This window comes from Pan paniscus, chromosome 8 (assembly GCF_029289425.2).
Source record: "Pan paniscus chromosome 8, NHGRI_mPanPan1-v2.0_pri, whole genome shotgun sequence".
NCBI lineage: Eukaryota > Metazoa > Chordata > Mammalia > Primates > Hominidae > Pan > Pan paniscus.
In genome coordinates this window covers 82376508-82394861 of record NC_073257.2, presented here as the reverse complement: position 1 = coordinate 82394861, position 18354 = coordinate 82376508, and the positions used below count along the sequence as shown (strand labels likewise).

Sequence of the window (18354 nt, the reverse complement as noted above, 5' to 3'; positions counted from 1 at the left end):
CTCCAACCTGGTGACAGAGGGAGACTCCATCTCAAACAAACAACCCTCTCCCTCTCCCCCACTTCCCCTCCCCCTCCCCCTCCCTCCTCTCTTCTCTCTTCTCTCTTTCTTTCCACGGTCTCCCTCTGTTGCTGAGGCTGGACTGTACTGCCGTGATCTCGGCTCATTGCAACCTCCCTGCCTCGGGCTCCCGTGATTCTCCTGCCTCGGCCTGCCGAGTGCCTGGGATTGCAGGCACACACCGCCAGGCCTGACTGGTTTTTGTATTTTTGGTGGAGACAGGGTTTCACCGTGTTGGCCGGGCTGGTCTCCAGCTCCTGACCTCCAGCTCCTGTTCTGCCTGCCTCGGCCTCCTGAGGTGCTGGGATTGCAGACGGAGTCTCGCTCACTCAATGCTCAATGTTGCCCAGGCTGAAGTGCTGTGGCGTGATCTCAGCTCGCTACAACCTCCACCTCCCAGCCGCCTGCCTTGGCCTCCCAAAGTGCTAAGATTACAGCCTCTGCCCGGCCGCCACCCCGTCTAGGAAGTGTCTCTGCCCGGCCACCCCGTCTGGGATGTGAGGAGCACCTCTGCCCAGCCACCACCCCATCTGGGAAATGGGGAGCGCATCTGCCCGGCCGCCCATCGTCTGGAATGTGAGGAGCACCTCTGCCTGGGCGCCCCATCTGGGAAGTGAGGAGCGCCTCTGCCCAGCAGCCGCCCCATCTGGGAAGTGAGGAGCGCCTCTGCCCGGCAGCTGCCCCGTCTGGGAAGTGAGGAGCGTCTCTGCACAGCCACCCCGTCTGGGAAGTGGGGAGCATCTCTGCCCGGCAGCCACCCTGTCTGGGAAGTGGGGAGCGCCTCTGCCCGGCCGCCCCGTCTGGGAAGTGAGGAACGCCTCTGCCCGACCGCCCCGTCTGGGATGTGAGGAGCGCCTCTGCCCGGCCGCCCCGTCTGGGATGTGAGGAGCGCCTCTGCCCGGCCACCACCCCATCTGGGAAATGGGGAGCGCCTCTGCCCAGCCGCCCATCATCTGGAATGTGAGGAGCACCTCTGCCTGGCCACCCTGTCTGGGAAGTGAGGAGTGCCTCTGCCCGGCAGCTGCCCCATCTGGGAAGTGAGGAGCGTCTCTGCCCGGCTGCCCCGTCTGGGAAGTGGGGAGCGTCTCTGCCCGGCTGCCCCATCTGGGATGTGAGGAGTGCCTCTGCCCGGCTGCCACCCCATCTGGGAAATGGGGAACGCCTCTGCCCGGCCGCCCCAATCTGTGATGTGAGGAGCGCCTCTGCCCGGCCGCCCTGTCTGGGAACTGAGGAGCGCCTCTGCCCGGCTGCCCCGTCTGAGAAGTGAGGAGCGCCTCTGCCCGGCAGCCGCCCCGTCTGGGAAGTGGGGAGTGCCTCTGCCCGGCCGCCACCCCATCTGGGAAATGGGGAGCACCTCTGCCCGGCCGCCCTGTCTGAGAAGTGAGGAGTGCCTCTGCCCGGCAGCCGCCCCATCTGGGAAGTGGGGAGTGCCTCTGCTCAGCCGCCCCGTCTGGGAAGTGAGGAGCGCCTCTGCCCGGCCGCCCATCGTCTGGGATGTGAAGAGCGCCTCTGCCCGGCCGCCACCCCATCTGGGAAATGGGGAGCGCCTCTGCCCGGCCACCCCGTCTGGGAGGTGAGGAGTGCCTCTGATTGGCCGCCCCATCTGGGAAGTGAGGAGCATCTCTGCCCAGCTGCCCCGTCTGGGAAGTGGGGAGCGTCTCTGCCCGGCCGCCCTGTCTGGGATGTGAGGAGCGCCTCTGCCCAGCTGCCACCCCATCTGGGAAATGGGGAGCACCTCTGCCCGGCTGCCCCATCTGGGAGGTGAGGAGCGCCTCTGCCTGGCCGCCCCGTCTGGGAACTGAGGAGCGCCTCTGCCCGGCTGCCCATCATCTGGAATGTGAGGAGCACCTCTGCCTGGCCGCCCTGTCTGGGAAGTGAGGAGTGCCTCTGCCCGGCAGCCGCCCCGTCTGGGAAGTGAGGAGCGTCTCTGCCCGGCCGCCCCGTCTGGGAAGTGGGGAGCGTCTCTGCCCGGCCGCCCTGTCTGGGATGTGAGGAGTGCCTCTGCCCGGCCGCCACCCCATCTGGGAAATGGGGAATGCCTCTGCCCAGCCGCCCCATCTGGGAGGTGAGGAGCGCCTCTGCCCGGCCACCCCGTCTGAGAAGTGAGGAGTGCCTCTGCCCGGCAGCCACCCCGTCTGGGAAGTGGGGAGCGCCTTTGCCCGGTCGCCCCATCTGGGAGGTGAGGAGTGCCTCTGCCCGGCCACCCTGTCTGAGAAGTGAGGAGCGCCTCTGCCCGGCCACCACCCCATCTAGGAAGTGAGGAGCACCTCTGCCTGGCCCCCTCATCTGCGAAGTGAGGAGCGCCTCTGCCCAGCCGCCCTTCGTCTGGGAGGTGAGGAGCGCCTCTGCCCGGCCGCCCCGTCTGGGAGGTGAGGAGCGCCTCTGCATGGCCGCTGTGCAATCTTCCAAGTGTGAAGTGACAGCCTTTCTGCAGGTGTACCCAACAGCTCCGAAGAGACAGCAACCATCGAGAACGGGCCATGATGATGACGGCGGTTTTGTCGAAAAGAAAAGGGGGAAATGTGGGGAAAAGAAAGAGAGATCAGATTGTTACTGTGTCTGTGTAGAAAGAAGTAGACATAGGAGACTCCATTTTGTTCTGTACTAAGAAAAATTCTTCTGCCTTGGGATGCTGTTAATCTATAACCTTACCCCCAACCCTGTGCTCTCTGAAACGTGTGCTGTGTCAACTCAGGGTTAAATGGATTAAGGGTGGTGCTAGATGTGCTTTGTTAAACAGATGCTTGAAGGCAGCATGCTCATTAAGAGTCATCACCACTCCCTAATCTCAAGTACCCAGGGACACAAACACTGCGGAAGGCCGCAGGGACCTCTGCCTAGGAAAACCAGAGACCCTTGTTCACATGTTTATCTGCTGACCTTCTCTCCACTATTATCCTATGACCCTGCCACATCCCCTTCTCCGAGAAACACCCAAGAATGATCCATAAATACTAAAACAAACAAACAAACAAACAAAACTTCATTTCATGAAGATGAAGGAAGGGCTGGCTGCCCTGAGGCAAAGGTGTGCACAGGAGAGTGGCTTCTTTTTATTTTATTTTATTTATTTTTTGAGACAGAGGTTTTGCTCTTGTTGCTCAGGCTGAAGTGCAATGGCGTGATCTTGGCTCACTGCAACCTCTGCCTCCTGGGTTTAAGCGATTCTCCTGCCTCACCCTCCTGAGTAGCTGGGATTACAGACACGTGCCAACACGCCCAGCTGATTTTTGTATTTTTAGTAGAGACGGGGTTTCACCATGTTGGCCAGGTTAGTCTTGAACTCCTGACCTCAGGTGATCCATCCTCCTCAGCCTCCTAAAGTGCTGGGATTACAGGCATGAACCACCACATCCGGTCTCTTGAACAAAATCAGGATTCTGTTAGAAAAGAGAAGGTCATATGGCCATTGGGCAGGGAGCTAGGAGTGTTTGGTATTAATACCCTCCATCTCACCCACTCTCTCTCAGTAAATGACATACCATTCAACTCAACCAGTTCTTGTAGCCAGAAACCTGGGACTCATCCTCAGATCTCCACCTCTCTCCTCTTCCACACTATTCAATCAATAATTCCATTGATTCTACCTTGAACACAGCTCTGTAATCAGCCTTCTCTTTTGCTGCCCAAGTTCAGGAAACCACCATCACCTTTCATCTGGGGCCCTGCAGTGGACTGCATTGGTCTCCCTGCCTCTAGTCTTACTAAACCTCAATCCAAGTTCTAAGCTGCTGATAGTACCTTTTCTTAATGCAATTCTGATCATGTTATTTTCCCATTAAAAACCCTTCTTAAGTTTCCCATTGCTCTTAGGAGAAAGTTCAATCCTCATATCATGCCTTCCAAGCCTTTCTAGCTTTTGGCCCTGACTATTTCTCTAGTCTCACCGCTTTCTTTCTTTCTTTTTTTTTTTGAGACGGAGTCTTGCTTTGTTGCCAGGCTGGAGTGCAGTGGTGTGATCTCAGCTCACTGCAACCTCTGTCTTCCGGGTTCAAGAGATTCTCCTGTCTCAGCATCCTGAGTAGCTGGGATTACAGGTGCGTGCCACCACGTCCAGCTTATTTTTGTATATTTTTAAATAGAGATGGGTTTCACCATGTTGGTCAGGCTGGTCTCGAACTCCTGAGCTCATGATCCGCCGGCCTTGGCCTCCCAAAGTGTTGGGATTACAGGCATGAGCCACCGTGCCCGGCCTAGTCTAACCTAACCGTTTTCTGGCTTTTGCCTTGTCCCCTTTGCCTTATTAATTCCATGTCATCATTCAGATTGCAGGTTACAGGTCACTTCCTTGAAGAGGTTTTCTGCTCCCATAATGTAATGCCCTGTACTTCCTATATCATTCTACTCACCCAAATTTATTATAATTATTTGTTGAAGTCTGTCTTTCTTCTAGACTATAAGTTCTGACTATAAGGCCTAGTAGGGCTACATCCCTACCCACCTATCACAGAGCATGACCACAGTAAGTGTTAAATAAGACTTAGTTATAGATTTGAAAGTTTTCATGTTATAGGACCTCTAGGTGGTAGCTGACACCAAAGATATACATGAGATAATCTAGACAGAGAGTATTGCTCTAGAGAGAGAGAACATGAGAAATAAGAAAGACAATGATGATTAAGATGATGAAATGAAGGCTGAGAAGGAGAATGAGAAATGAGTAGCAAAGAAGTAGGAATGGGCCGGGCGTGGTGGCTCACGCCTGTAATCCCAGCACTTTGGGAGGCCGAGGCAGGCAGATCACGAGGTCAGGGCTTCGAGACCAGTCTGGCCAACATGGTGAAACCCGGTCTCTACTAAAGGTACAAAAAATTAGCTGGGCGTGGTGGCACGCGCCTGTAATCCCAGCTACTCTGGAGGCTGAGGTGGGAGAATTGCTTGAACCCGAGAGGCGGAGGTTGCAGTGAGCCGAGATCGCACCACCGCACTCCAGCCTGGGTGACAGAGCGAGACCCCATCTCAAAAAAAAAAAAAAAGAAGAAGTAGGAAGAACACAAGAAGAGAATGTAGTCGTGGCCTGGCACTGTGTCTCACGCCTATAATCCCAACACTCTGGGAGGCTGAGGTGGGCAGATCATTTGAGGCCAGGAGTTCGAGGCTAGCCTGGCCGACATGACGAAAACCCATCTCTACTAAAAATACTAAAATTAGCCAGGCATGGTGGTGCATGCCTGTGATCCCAGCTACTCAGGAGGCTGAGGTACAAGAATCACTTGAACCTGGAGGTGGAGGTTGCAGTGAGCTGAAATCACACCACTGTACTCCAGCCTGGGTGACAGAGTGAGACTCTGTCTCGAAAAAGAAAAAAAAAAAAAAGAAGAGAATGTAGTCGCAAGCCAAAGAAGGAAATTAGAGACACCCAACAGGGTCACCCACAGCAAAGGGGACAGGATATGGACTGAAAAGTGCCACTAGATTTGGTCACTGAGTGAGAAAGATAATATTTGAGAAGAGATGGACTCCTTCTTTGTCAAACTAATGTACTTAAGAAGGTATTTTCCACCTTTACATTAATTCCTCTACCCATCCGTCCAGCAAAGATTCACTAAACATCTACTCTAGGCTGTGTACTGTGCTAGGCCCTAGGGAGACATAGTAGACCAAGGTCCTTTTGGGCCTATGGGCTCACTACACTTGCCTGCAAAGGAAAGTTACAATGCACCAGGGCTGGGTGTTTTACCAGAGCTGATAATGACTGGCTCTCTGAATACATTCGATGAAATAAGAGCCAGTGTACAAGTCTGGAGGTCAGTGAGACTTTATTATCTTGCTCTGAGCTGGCAGGAGGCAAAGGGAAAGTGTATGTAGAACATTATTATTGCATCACTGCTGTCTTCTTAAGTCAGTCACAGATGAGAGTCTGGGTTTTTCCAAGAAAATTGGTTCCATCTGCTCGAAGGCAGAAAAGTGATAGAGCAGTTCAATCAAAAGAGCATCCCCTTAAAATATTCTTTGAACTTGATCCTACTTTTTTTTCTGAAACAGAGTCTCGCTCTGTCACCCAGGCTGGAATGAACTGGCGTGATCTCAACTCACCGCAACCTCCGCCTCTCGGGATCAAGTGTTCTCCTGCCTCAGTCTCCCGAGTAGCTGGGATTACAGGCGCGTGCCAGCACGCCCAGCTAATTTTTGTATTTTTATTAGGGACAGGGTTTCACTGTGTTGGCCAGGCTAGTTTCCAACTCCTGACCTCAGGTAATCCGCCCACCTCGGCCTCCCAAAGTGCTGGGATTGAAGGCGTAAGTCACCGCGCCTGGCCTTGACCCTAATTATTGACTAAACTATTGCTTCGCTAATTTTTTTTCCTGCCCTTCTGTTTTAACGGCAGTAAAACAGTGTGGTGAAATGTTCAAAAAATCAGTGAATCATAGCCTTCTGAAAATTAATGGGTGTCACTGAGGTTTAGGAGTTGGATGGAGACAAAGGGAGGGACACCATAACTAACTGGAGATCTTACTAGGTTTTCATTTAATATTCATTTTTTACAATAGACATTGTTTTGAAAAAAAGAGTTTAATTCAAAATGTCATTAAGGCACATTATCTTTAATGCTCTAGAAAAAGTTATTTAAAGAAATCCTGACCATGAAATTAAAATAAATAAATAAATAAAACCAGGCATTCTTTGAAATGTGAATAATAATTTGCTAATTTATATTTAGGATTGTGGATATACTTTTTTTCTTTTACATGTATTCCTGGGGAGGTAAGTGATGCAAATATTTTCCCACTGCCTCAATCAGTCTTTAGTTTTTGGGGTCTGGCCTGATATGATGGAATATAAACAGGAAATCAAGATCAGAAGAGCCTGTCCCTGAGAACACTCCTTCACGGGACTCTAGCTTACGCCTGGACCTTCCCAGTGCTTCCATCTGTAGCCCCTGGAGACCCAGGTGGGTTAAGTAGGGTGGCAGGGGGATGGAGGGGGCGGGGGGCGCGGGGGCGTAAATCCTCCCCCACTGGGGAGGGTGACAGTAACAACTTCCAGATTGTTTACAAAGATACAGGCTCTGCTTCAGGCATTTGACGTGTATTAACTCGGGTAATCATCCCAGTAACTCATGAAATAGTTATATTATTATCTTCACTTCCCAGATAAGCAACGGAGTGAGAGAGATTATAGAAAGTGGAGAAGCGAGTACCTTACTAGTAGCCACTAGGGGTGTCAGTAATATGGCTCAACTTTGTTACGACGGATCAGAAAAATGCTCACCTTTAAGACCGCAAGCAGAGCCTGTCTGGGGAAGCAGGTGACTTATCAACGCCTTTTGAGATAAGGAATAGGACTGCGGGGAGGAGTGTGTGAGAATCAAAGGTGAGTTCCCTGTGTGCGTGGTCGGCGGTCAACTCCTAGCTAGTCCAAGCTTAGAGCCTGCGCATTTGCCCTCCTGGGTCAGAGCCCAAAGCCGAAGGAACAGAACCAGCGCCGGCGCCAGCCACGTGGCCCAGCCTCTGAGCCCTAGCTGCCATCGCGGAGGCTGGGCCCGAGGGGCGGGGCTGGGGAGTGCGGACGCCCGGGCCTGGCGGAGTGCGCCTGCGCACGGGGTTGGCCCGGCGGGGGTGGGAACACTAGCGGAGCCGCGTTAAAGGCGCTCCCCGCCCCGCCCGCCGGTCCAGTGCTCGCAGTGCGCAGGCGCGGGGCTCTCTCCTTGTCAGTTGGCGCCGCGTGCGGGCTGGTGGCTCTGTGGCAGCGGCGGCTGCAGGACTCCGGCACCATGAACGGCTTCAGCACCGAGGAGCGCGCCGCGCCCTTCTCCCTGGAGTACCGAGTCTTCCTCAGTGAGTGTCTGCGGCCCGCGGCCCCTCCGCGCCCGTCCGCCCATTCATTCTCGGGCCTTGCCTCCCCGGGAGGGTGCGGCCCGCGCTCGGCCCCAGGTCTCCGACGCGGGCCCGTCTCCTCGGGCGCGTTGTGGGGCCTGGCCGGCCTCACATTGCATACTTGCCGCCGCCGGTCGGGGCGGCGAGGGTCGCCTCCGGCCATCCCTCCCCGCTGAACGGAGATGGTCCCTTTCTCACGCCTCGGGGTACCCGAACCTGGGCCCAGCTAGTTTTGCAGGTGTCTGGCTCTGACAGGGTCTGATGGGAAAAGGAAATCACCGACCCACCCTAGAAAGGTGCTTGGAAGTAACATAATTCCCGTAAGAGGATTGCTCAGTTTGGAGAAAAGGCGACTCCGAGGTGGGGGCAGTGACTTCCTAAAGACCTTAATTCCGCCGCCGTAGCTCAGATTATCGGCGCTGAGCGGAGCCAAGTCCACCCCCTTGTTTTACAGACGGGGAAACTGAGGCCCGGATCGGGAGCCGTCTGTGAAGGCGCTGGACCGGTCCTCCGGGGTCCCGGTCGCGCTCCTGCCTCTGCGCCGCCTGTTTTCCCTCAGCGCCGATGCTGGGAATGCTCCTTATGAAACAGAAAGCTGTTTCCCTCAAATCAAACAGATGACGTCAATCTGGAAACATGACTGACAAAGTGCCAAGTTTTTACCTTTGCAGGATTCGGCGTCTAGGGGGTACCTACCCCGGGTCCTGCACCTAGGGCTGCACGGGGAAACCGGGAGGCTGCATGCTGGCGCCCTCCACGCTCCTTAGGGCACCACCTTTTTTTGGCCTTGTAGGTGGAGGAAAGCTACTTAGGGTTTTTCTTTATCCTCTTACTCCCCCCACCCCCAGCTACTAGGAGTAGATTATGGGCGATAACGGAGGCGTTCATAAATGTGTCACCACAGGCGCTTCTATTTTAACCTCTTTACAGTTTTATTTGGAAGGAAATGGGCAGGTGCCTCGAACTCTGAGTTGGTGTATGAAGGAAGGGGAAGCGGGGAGTAGAGGAGACGAATGAATAGGCATTGAAGGAACAAAAAGTAGCCTGGTGCGGGAGCTGAAGGAAAGCGAACTGTAAAGCTTACACATCTAGCCAAAGGTTAACTATCAGGTAAAATCCAGGAAGGGTGAGAACTACCCCCCACTCTCCATTTTATTTAATTTTGCAATTAAGCAGCAAGGACAGTCCAGTAACTTTTGACTAATAATTCATGGGACTGTTTTTCTGGAAATAATGTTGGCTCCAGAATTTCTCTGTAGGAAAGGCTTACAGAGGTGACTGTCTGGTTTGAAGGTGAGGGGTGGATCTTCAAGCTATATATGCAGAACAAACACACTGCTTTTACTTAGGTTATTTATTTGCAATTAATATTTGGTGGCCGTTATGGGAGACCAAAGCTACTCCTAGAATTTGGCACTAGCTGAAGTAACTGTTTTTATCAAGTGGAACTCTCTGGAACTTAAGAAATACTAATAATTAGAACCCACTATATAGTTATCAAATTTTAAGTGCTTTATCCTTCCTTAATAGAAATAAACTTTTTTAAGCTTTATAATATTACATTTGTCAATTTCTTTAAAACTGATAAAGGGCTGGACAGACTGCAAAGTCACAGTTGGCCCTAAAGGGACTTTTATGTTTTATTGTTTGTTTTTTGAAACAAAGTCTCGCTCTGTTGCCCAGGCTGGAGTGCAGTGGCATGATCTCGGCTCATTGCAACTTCAGCCTCCCGGGTTCAAGTGATTCTCCTGCCTCAGCCTCCCAAGTAGCTGGGATTACAGGCACTTGCCACCATGCCTGACTAATTTTTGTATTTTTAGTAGAGACAGGGTTTCACCATGTTGGCCAGGCTGGTCTTGAACTCCTTACCTCCAGTGATCCACCTGCTTTGGCCTTCCAAAGTGCTGGGATTACATGCGTGAGCCACCGTGCCTGGCCTCCACTTTGATTTTTAAACTTGAAGGGATGCGATGTGGACAGTAGGTTTCCTAAAGAATACTGAAGAAGTTTTAAAATTACTTTTTGGCTATAGTTAGGCCTCTAGAATATATTAGTAATATATATCTAGAATATAATAGAAATTATTTGTGAAGATGTTTGTTGCAACTTGATTATCCTTAAAGAAAGTCATAATCTAAAATGGCTGGCTGTCTCCGGGAACACCACTTTTAGCAACATTGTTTAGTAAAGTGGTCCCCTCCCTTCCTCCCAAGTACTTCATAATGGTTCTGTAAACTTAACTGATGTAAGATCAGTCCAAAACAATTTAATCGCCTTTTGTGTCCTCAGTAGTCTCTGCTCTCACTATAGAGATTAGTACTTATTAGATGCCTACAGAGTGCATAGGATGTAAACCCAGCCTAGCCTGGGAGTACAGTCAGGAGAAGTGAAGTATACAAACAGTTTTTCTAGTGTAAGAATAATATCTTGGTTTAAAAATGTGTACTGGTCGGGTGCAGGGTGCGGTGGCTCACCCCTGTAATTCCAGCCCTTTGGGAGGCTGAGGTGGGCAGACTGCTTTGAGCTCAGGAGTTGGAGACCAGCCTGGGGAACATGGCAACACCACCTCCCTACAAAAGACACAAAAATTAGCCAGGTGTAGTGGCTCATGCCTGTAGTTCCAGCGGCTCAGGAGGCTGAGGCTGGAGGATCACTTGAGCCTTCAAGAGGGAAACAGAGGTGGCAGTGAGCCAAGATCACACCATTGCACACCATCCTGGGTGACAGAGTAAGGGACCTTATCTCAGAAAAAAAAAAATGTGTACTGTGGGCATTTAGCAATACAATTAATTATAGTAATAACTTTTTCTAATTTATTTTGCAGAAAATGAGAAAGGACAATATATATCTCCATTTCATGATATTCCAATTTATGCAGATAAGGTAAGGCATCCTTGTTTTTGGACACAGTCTCTTTACTCAGATCAGCTAGTTCTACATATGAATTTTCTTATATGTCTCTCAACAAGTGCTTAAAATGCCTCGTTGTGCTGTGAGTTAAAGGTCTGTTGATTAGGCTGGGCGTGGTGGCTCACGCCTGTAATCCCAGCACTTTGGGAGGCTGAGGCGGGTGGAGGGCTTGAGGCCAGAAGTTCAAGAACAGCCTGGGCAACATGGTGAAACCCTGTCTCTACAAAAAATACAAAAATTAGCCGGGCATGGTGGCATGTGTCTGTAGTCTCAGCTACTTGGAAGGCTGAGGTGAGAGGATCGCTTGCGCCTGGGAGGCAGAGGTTGCAGTGAGCCGAGATGGCACTACTGTACTCCAGCTGGGTGACAGAGTGAGACCCTGTCTCAAAAAAAAAGGTCCATTGACTAAATAAGAAGTTAGTCTTAAAACTAGATTATTTAGTTAAAGGAGCAAATATAATTTGGGGAAGGAGAGGAGGAGTAAAAGCAAAAGTATTTAATCTGTCTTGGAAAAAGAAAAAAGAAAAAATTACATTGGTCCTTTTTGTATGTGTATTTGGAACTAAAGTCGTAATACTTCATTACTGGTTCTAAAATAAACCAGGTAGCCAGCGCAGAATTTTGGCTGTGGGATCTTTATGAAACAGTAAAAGTAAACTAGATTATTCAATGAGTATAGGAAAATTTAGTAACGGGCTAGTACCGTTAAGATTTGCACAGTTAAGATAGAGTTAATACAGGTAGGCACACAGACTTCTAAAAGGAAATAGCTGTTCCTGTATACACCAGTGAGAAGAAACCTAACTTTAATACAGATTGGTAGGCTTACCACAAATTGTAAAAGTCTTTACTTTTCTAGGGGAAAAAGAAGTCTACAACTGTATACACCAGAATAGCTGAGTGTGGGGCAATTGTAATCCCACTTGGGAGGCTGTGCTGGGAGGATCACTTGAGTCCAGGAGTTTGAGACCAGACTGGGCAACATAGCAAGACCCTGTCTTAGGAAAATAAATAACAATAAAATATATATCAAAATAGTTATGATTCGTGGGACTGCCAGTGACTCTTGGTTTTATTTTCATTTTTGTCTTTTTATATTGTCTAATCTTTTTACAAAGAACATGTGTTATAAGAACAACTTTAAACAGTCATTTTAAAAAACACATCTCTTCTTAGTCTCCTTTCCAATGGAAGCAGTTTGTACTGTATTTAGCAACTTAACACAAGGACAAATATCTTATTCTTTTTCTACCTTTCAGTTTTTTTCCTTCAGTAAGGAAGTTTGATTCACATTGAGTACAAAGGTTTTTGAGTTGTAAGAGTTACATAGGTTATTGACCTTCTTTAGCTAGATGTCAATATACAACACGAACATCACTTTGCAGTGCACATCTAGAATAATAGTAATTTTGTTCTTGTGTGTGCTGTCTTACTGTTTTTCTGGGCCTGACTATTAGATAGAAATAGACACATTCATTGCACTTCTACCAGGAAGTTTGCTGCAGTTCTGTACTGCCTGAAATTCCAATTTTTGCATTGCTTCCCAGGAGCCTTCCTGGGTAAGACTCCAATTAGAGGCAATGGAGCAAACAGCCCTAGGCCAATTATGTGCCACAAATACAGGAGGGACTTCTAATTGGCATGTGTTTTTCCTGTGGGAGTGTCAGAGTGGTATTTATTCAGAAACTCGAATTTGTTACATCTGATTTCCTGGGAGTTGATATAAACTGCAGAATCCTTCCCTCTTCAATTGGCCCCATTGGGTTGGCTTGAATTATCTGCTTGTTGTATAATAGCATGTATATCATACTGTAGCATCTCAGACCATTTTGAGCAATGAAGAGGTATAAAATGATGACCCTAAGTTTATTGATAATACCCTGGCATACAGGTATGCTACAGGTAGGAAAACATTTTCTTGACATAGAGCTATTTTCCCAGTGTTCTAAGTGACTGTATTCCTACCAAGGACCAGAATGATCATAGATGTTTTGGTACCTACTCTTATTGCTGCTTCAAGTTACTCCAAAATAGGAAACAGGCTACATTTTGGTGTCCTGTTAAGTGTGTTCACTTAGATTACTCTCAGACACTGAAGTCTTATAAGGGACTGGTTGTGTCTATAAAGTGGATTACTCAAAGGAAGACTCTGCCCTTGGCACGCCCTGTCCCAGCTCAAAAGCACAAGCTCTTATGACTCTGGATTTTACCAGTAGTCTAGACCTCAGTGGACCTTGGGCAGAAGGCTTCCTGCCTGAGAGGCTGGAAGGAATTCTTTTGTTTTGTTTTAAAGGAAGTTACTTGTTTAAAACACAAATAAAGGTGTGGTAGACATCATTTTGGATTATAGCCTTAAAAAAAAAATCTGATTAACTTGATTCATTAGAGTGTGATTTTCTTTCTTTTGTATAAAAAATCTATTGTGATTAAGTTTACATGAATACATTCTCACGGGCTTGGCCTTGGACTTTATTCCTAATATGGTCAGTCATCCGAGGGATGATAATGAGGGAATGTCATGATCTAGTGAGCATGTACCTTTAACACAGCTCAGTCAGCTCCACTAAGGAAAAATGTCCAAGGGCTCATATCGATATCAGACTAAGGAAAAATGCCCAAGGGCTCATATCCATATCAGACCTTTTTTTTTTTTTTTTTTTTTTGAGATAGGGTTTCACTTTGTAACTCAGGCTGGTGTGCAGTGGCATGATCTTGGCTTACTGCAGCTTCAACCTCCCAGGCACAAGTGATCCTCCTGCTCCAGCCTCCTGAATAGCTGGAACCACAGGCATACACCACCACGCCCAGCTAATTTTTCTATTTTTTTGTAGAGACAGGGTTTCCCTATGTTGCCCAGGCTGGTCTCGAACTCCTGGTTTCAAGCAATCTGCCCACCTCAGCCTCCAAAAGTGCTGGGGTTGCAGGCGTGAGCCACTGTGTCCAACCCATATCAGGACCTTTTAATGTGGATATTCAGTTTGGCATATCATTAGGTAATCAGTCCAGCCAGTTCTGGAAAATCTTGTGACTCGCGTACCCTGCTTTGATTATTTCCGAATCCAGTGGGTAGAGAAGGTAAAGGCAAGGGCTCACTGGATATTTTTAAATTGTAGGGATGTCCTTTGCTCTGGGTCAATTTTAGGATCAAATATAAAAGCACCTATAGCTCAGAGTATCTTCTAACATAAAACTTCTGAGATACCAGAAATTTTCCAAAACATGGTATAAACAGTATGAAACACTGGGTAGATAAAAGCTTTCTCTAAATCTTAAAGTGCTCAAATATCATGACCTGATTTTTTAGTTTTAGAAATCAGATATTTTTCTATTCCATATCTTAAACTTTCATGTTAAATTCTATGTCTGACAATGTAGGGTTCTATTTTTTTCAGGTGATTGTTGGGAGTGTATAGAAGCATATATAAATATGGAATATGTGTTTCTTTTTTCCCCTTCTGAAAGAAAGTCAAGCCTCTAATCAAATAGATTGATGCTTCAGAAACTTAACAGAATATTATCTGCAATTTGGCATAAATGCGTTTTTCTTGGGGAAGTTTCCATGGTCAAAATTATTAGTCATTGCAAAACAGAAAAGTTTGACAACTGGAAATGCAGACCCTTTTGCTTGATTTTGTAAAGACAGGAAAATAAACAGATTATGCTTAGAATATCTGTTTTCAAAATTTAGTCATCATAAAGCTTATCTGAAAAGAAAAAATAGCAAAAATAGCAGCTTTTTCTTTCTTTTTCTTTTTTTTTTTTTAAGACAGGGTCTCACTCTGTCACCCATGCAGTGCTGTGATCTTAGCTCACTGCAGGCTCCATCTCCTGGGCTCGAGCAATCCTCCCACCTCAGCCTCCTGAGTAGCTGGGACTACAGGCACACACCACCGTACCTGGCTAATTTTTTTGTATTGGTAGAGACAGGCTTTCGCTGGTCTCGAACTCCTCAGCTCAAACAGTCCACCCACCTCAGCTCCCAAAGTGCTGGGATTACAGGTGTGCGCTCCCACACCCGGCCAGCAGCTTATTCTTAATTATGACATGACAAATTAAATTATTGCTCTACACAGGTACATATGGTAGTGTGTAGTAGCAAATACAGGCATTTGTTTGAGCTGCAATGAGTAGAAAATCTATGTAACTGGAAAACAAATGAGTATTACTAAAAGTTTTGTGTGTATGTATTTTAATTTCTTTACTTTAATAAGTTAATGATCTCCCTTGGAATCTTAACACAATTTGTTGAACAAATGTTTTTTGGGTTGGTGTAAGTCATGTCTTTCTTTGCTACGTCACAATTCTAAGTGAATAAGGGGCACAACAGTGTGAACTTCGGTCATCGTATTTCTTTCTGATAGCTTCTCAAATAGACTTCTGTCACTGTCGATGAAATACTTCAGGTATCCATATACTTTTAACAACTTAGAGTATATCCTTCTAGAATCATATAACCAACTTTACAGCCAAAACTTAGAGTTAAGAGCCATTGTCATTTGGTGAGCAGTGAATAAGATAAAGTATTCTTGGAAATGATGAAATCTGGTATACCTTTTCGAAAGCATCTTTATGGGGATGGAACATTTTCTTTTAACTACATGAGCTCTTCTGATAGGGATTTTATACTCCAAAACTAGTCTATAAGTTCCAAAAAAAAAAAAAAAAGTTAAAGCTTGGTTTGGATTAGTTTCTTGCTTTATGTTTATGCTCTAGATAAATTTAGAAGAAAATTCTCTCTACCTCTACTGTTTTTTCTCCAAATTTTATTGCAAAACAATAAAGATTAAAAAATGGAGGGTGGGCTGGGTGCCGTGGCTTATGCCCATAATTCTAGCACTCTGGGCAGCCTAGGTGGACGAATTGCTTGAGCTCAGGAGTTCATGACCAGCCTCAGCAACATGGTGAAACCCTGTCTTTACCAAAAATAGAAAAAAAAAGAAAATTAGCTGGGTGTGGTGGCAGGTGCCTGTGGTCCAGGAGGCAGAGGTAGGAGGATCACTTGAGCCCTGGAGACGGAGGTTGCAGTGAGCTGAGATCATGCCACTGCACTTCAGCCTGGGTGACAGGTGAGACTCTTGTCTCTAAATAAATAAATAAATAAGAGTGGTGGGACCACAGGGTGATTTTTGTGTTTCTTTCTAAGCCTGGTATTTACTAGATTTCTGAAGTTATCTAGAGAAACACACAATGAGTCAACTTGAAAATGCTAATGTCAGCCACTTGGTATAATTCTGTAGTATAGTTCATCGAATTTACCAAATCCAGGGTTAGAAATAAATCTCAGTGCTGGGCGCGGTGGCTCATGCCTGTAATCCCAACACTTTGGGGGGCCAAGGTGGGTGGATCACCTGAGGTCAGGAGCTCGAGACCAGCTTGACCAATATGGAGAAACCCTGTCTCTACTAAAAATACAAAAATTAGCTGGGCATGGTGGTGCATGCCTGTAATCCCAGCTACTCGGGAGGCTGAGGCAGGAGAATTGCTTGAACCCGGGAGACGGAGGTTGCAGTGAGCCGAGATTGCACCATTGTGCTCCAGCCTGGGTAACAAGAGCGAAACTCTGTCTCAAAAAATAAAATAAAATAAATAAATAAGAAAAAAGTCTCAATAAAGACACATTGAACTTAACTGCTAGGATTTAAAGATGTGCTGTAATTAAATTAAGAGCATGTTCCCTATATATGTACTTAACTGCATTAGTAATAACAGCCTACCAAATGGCCATAGCCTATTCATTAGTAAACAACTTGTCAGACTACTGACTTGGTCCATAAGACCCTAACCAGTTTGGAGATGAGACGGGGCCTCACCATACTACTGTAATTAATATTCCTGTTTAATTAGTGAAGTTACAAGCCTAACCAAGATATAGGAGATATTTCTTCTATTCCTGAAACATTTTTATTTTAAATCTTTTTGATTAATGGAGTGACATAATGTAGAGTTGTTGAGTTTCCAGTTTCCTTAGAATCTGGACATCTTTAACGTTTTGTTGTAACATCTTGACTACTTGATAAAATGATTGTAAATCTGGGAAGGGAAATAGATTTTTTTTTTTTTTTTTTTTTTGTAGAGACAGGGTCTGTCTATGTTGCTCAGGCTGGTCTTGAACTCCTAGTCTCAAGCAATCCTCTTGCCTCAGCCTCCCAAAGTGCTAGGTTTACAGGCACGAGCCACCATACCTGGCCTGAAATAGACAGTTATATTTCTGACTTTGGGAACAAGAGCTAAAGTTATAGTTTGCCTTTTCCCGTATCCCCCACTGGTTTATCAGCAAGGTAATTATTGAGTTTATCAAAATCATCCCTCTAGGGAGACTTAACTTCCTTCTTTTCTGAAACTGTTAACAGAGAGCTGAGAGCTCTGATGCCAGAGCAATGACTGAGACTCCAAAGCATGGTAGGATTGGAGGATGGAGTTCTGGGAAGTCCTAACAGTGGGAGTAACAAGATAGTAAATCCAAGATCCAGCTAAGTAAAAGCTGAAACCAGTTGGGATTAAAGAAGAAGGAATGAATTTGTAACTGGGTAGTACGAAATTTCTTAAAATCAGTATTTTTTAAGTGCGTGAATATTGGAATCATTAGAATGCATAAAAACAGTAATAGTTTTTATAGCAACGGAGTTGCTATAAAATTCATTGAATTTCTCATATCAGTTGCCCTGAAAAATCCTAAATATCACTGTTGTTCACCTAGTAGCAACTCTTTGAATTGTAGCCAGATGTCTAGAAGAAGGTTGTTCTTTAGTAGTAATTCCTGCTAAAGTATGTGGGACACCCCCTCCTTACAAGTACAGAGCTGGGCAGGATGGCTTGCGCCTGTAATCCCGGCTACTAGGGATGCATAGGCAGGAGGATCACTTGAGGCTAGGAATTAGAGACCAGCCTGCTCAACATAGTGTGACTTCATCTCCAAAAACATAATTAAAAAACAATTAGCCAGGTGTGGTGGTGCACACCTGTAGGCCCAGCTACTTAGGAGGCTGAGGCAGGAGGATTGCTTGAGACCAGGAGTTGGAGGCTGTAGTGAGCTATGATTGCGTCACTGTACTCCAGTCTGGATGACAGAGTGAGACCCCGTCTCTCTCTCTCTTTAAAAAAATGTTTTTTAAGAGACAGGGTCTTGCTATGTTGGTCAGGTTGGTCTTGAACTCTTGGCCTCAAGCGGTCCTCCTGCCTCTGCCTCCCAAAGTGCTAGGATTATAGGCGTGAGTCGCCACGCCTGGCTGAGATAAGTATTACTACAGCATCTACATGCATTTGAAAGTGTGCTAGTATTCCATGCATAAAAAATGATGAGTTCATGTCCTTTGTAGGGACATGGATGAAGCTGGAAACCATCATTCTCAGCAAACTGTTGCAAGGACAAAAAACCAAACACCGCATTTCTCACTCATAGGTGGGAATTGAACAATGAGAACACGTGGACACAGGAAGGGGAACATCACACACCGGGGCCTGTTGTGGGGTGGGGGGAGGGGGAAAGGATAGTATTAGGAGATATACCTAATGCTAAATGATGAGTTAATGGGTGCAGCACACCAACATGCAACATGGCACATGTATA

The 18354-nt window shown here is 47.0% G+C and overlaps 1 protein-coding gene across 1 annotated transcript in view; it reads left to right on the top strand.

The window, feature by feature from the left end:
- The first annotated feature begins 7600 nt into the window (after nucleotides 1-7600).
- Nucleotides 7601-18354, top strand: part of PPA1 (inorganic pyrophosphatase 1) — a 30409-nt gene continuing 19655 nt past the window's right edge. Inside the window, exons 1-2 of the mRNA XM_003815943.5 lie at nucleotides 7601-7838; nucleotides 10702-10760. Coding sequence (XP_003815991.1) covers nucleotides 7775-7838; nucleotides 10702-10760 — 123 coding nt within the window. The 5' untranslated portion in view covers nucleotides 7601-7774. The remainder of the gene's footprint in view (nucleotides 7839-10701; nucleotides 10761-18354) is intronic.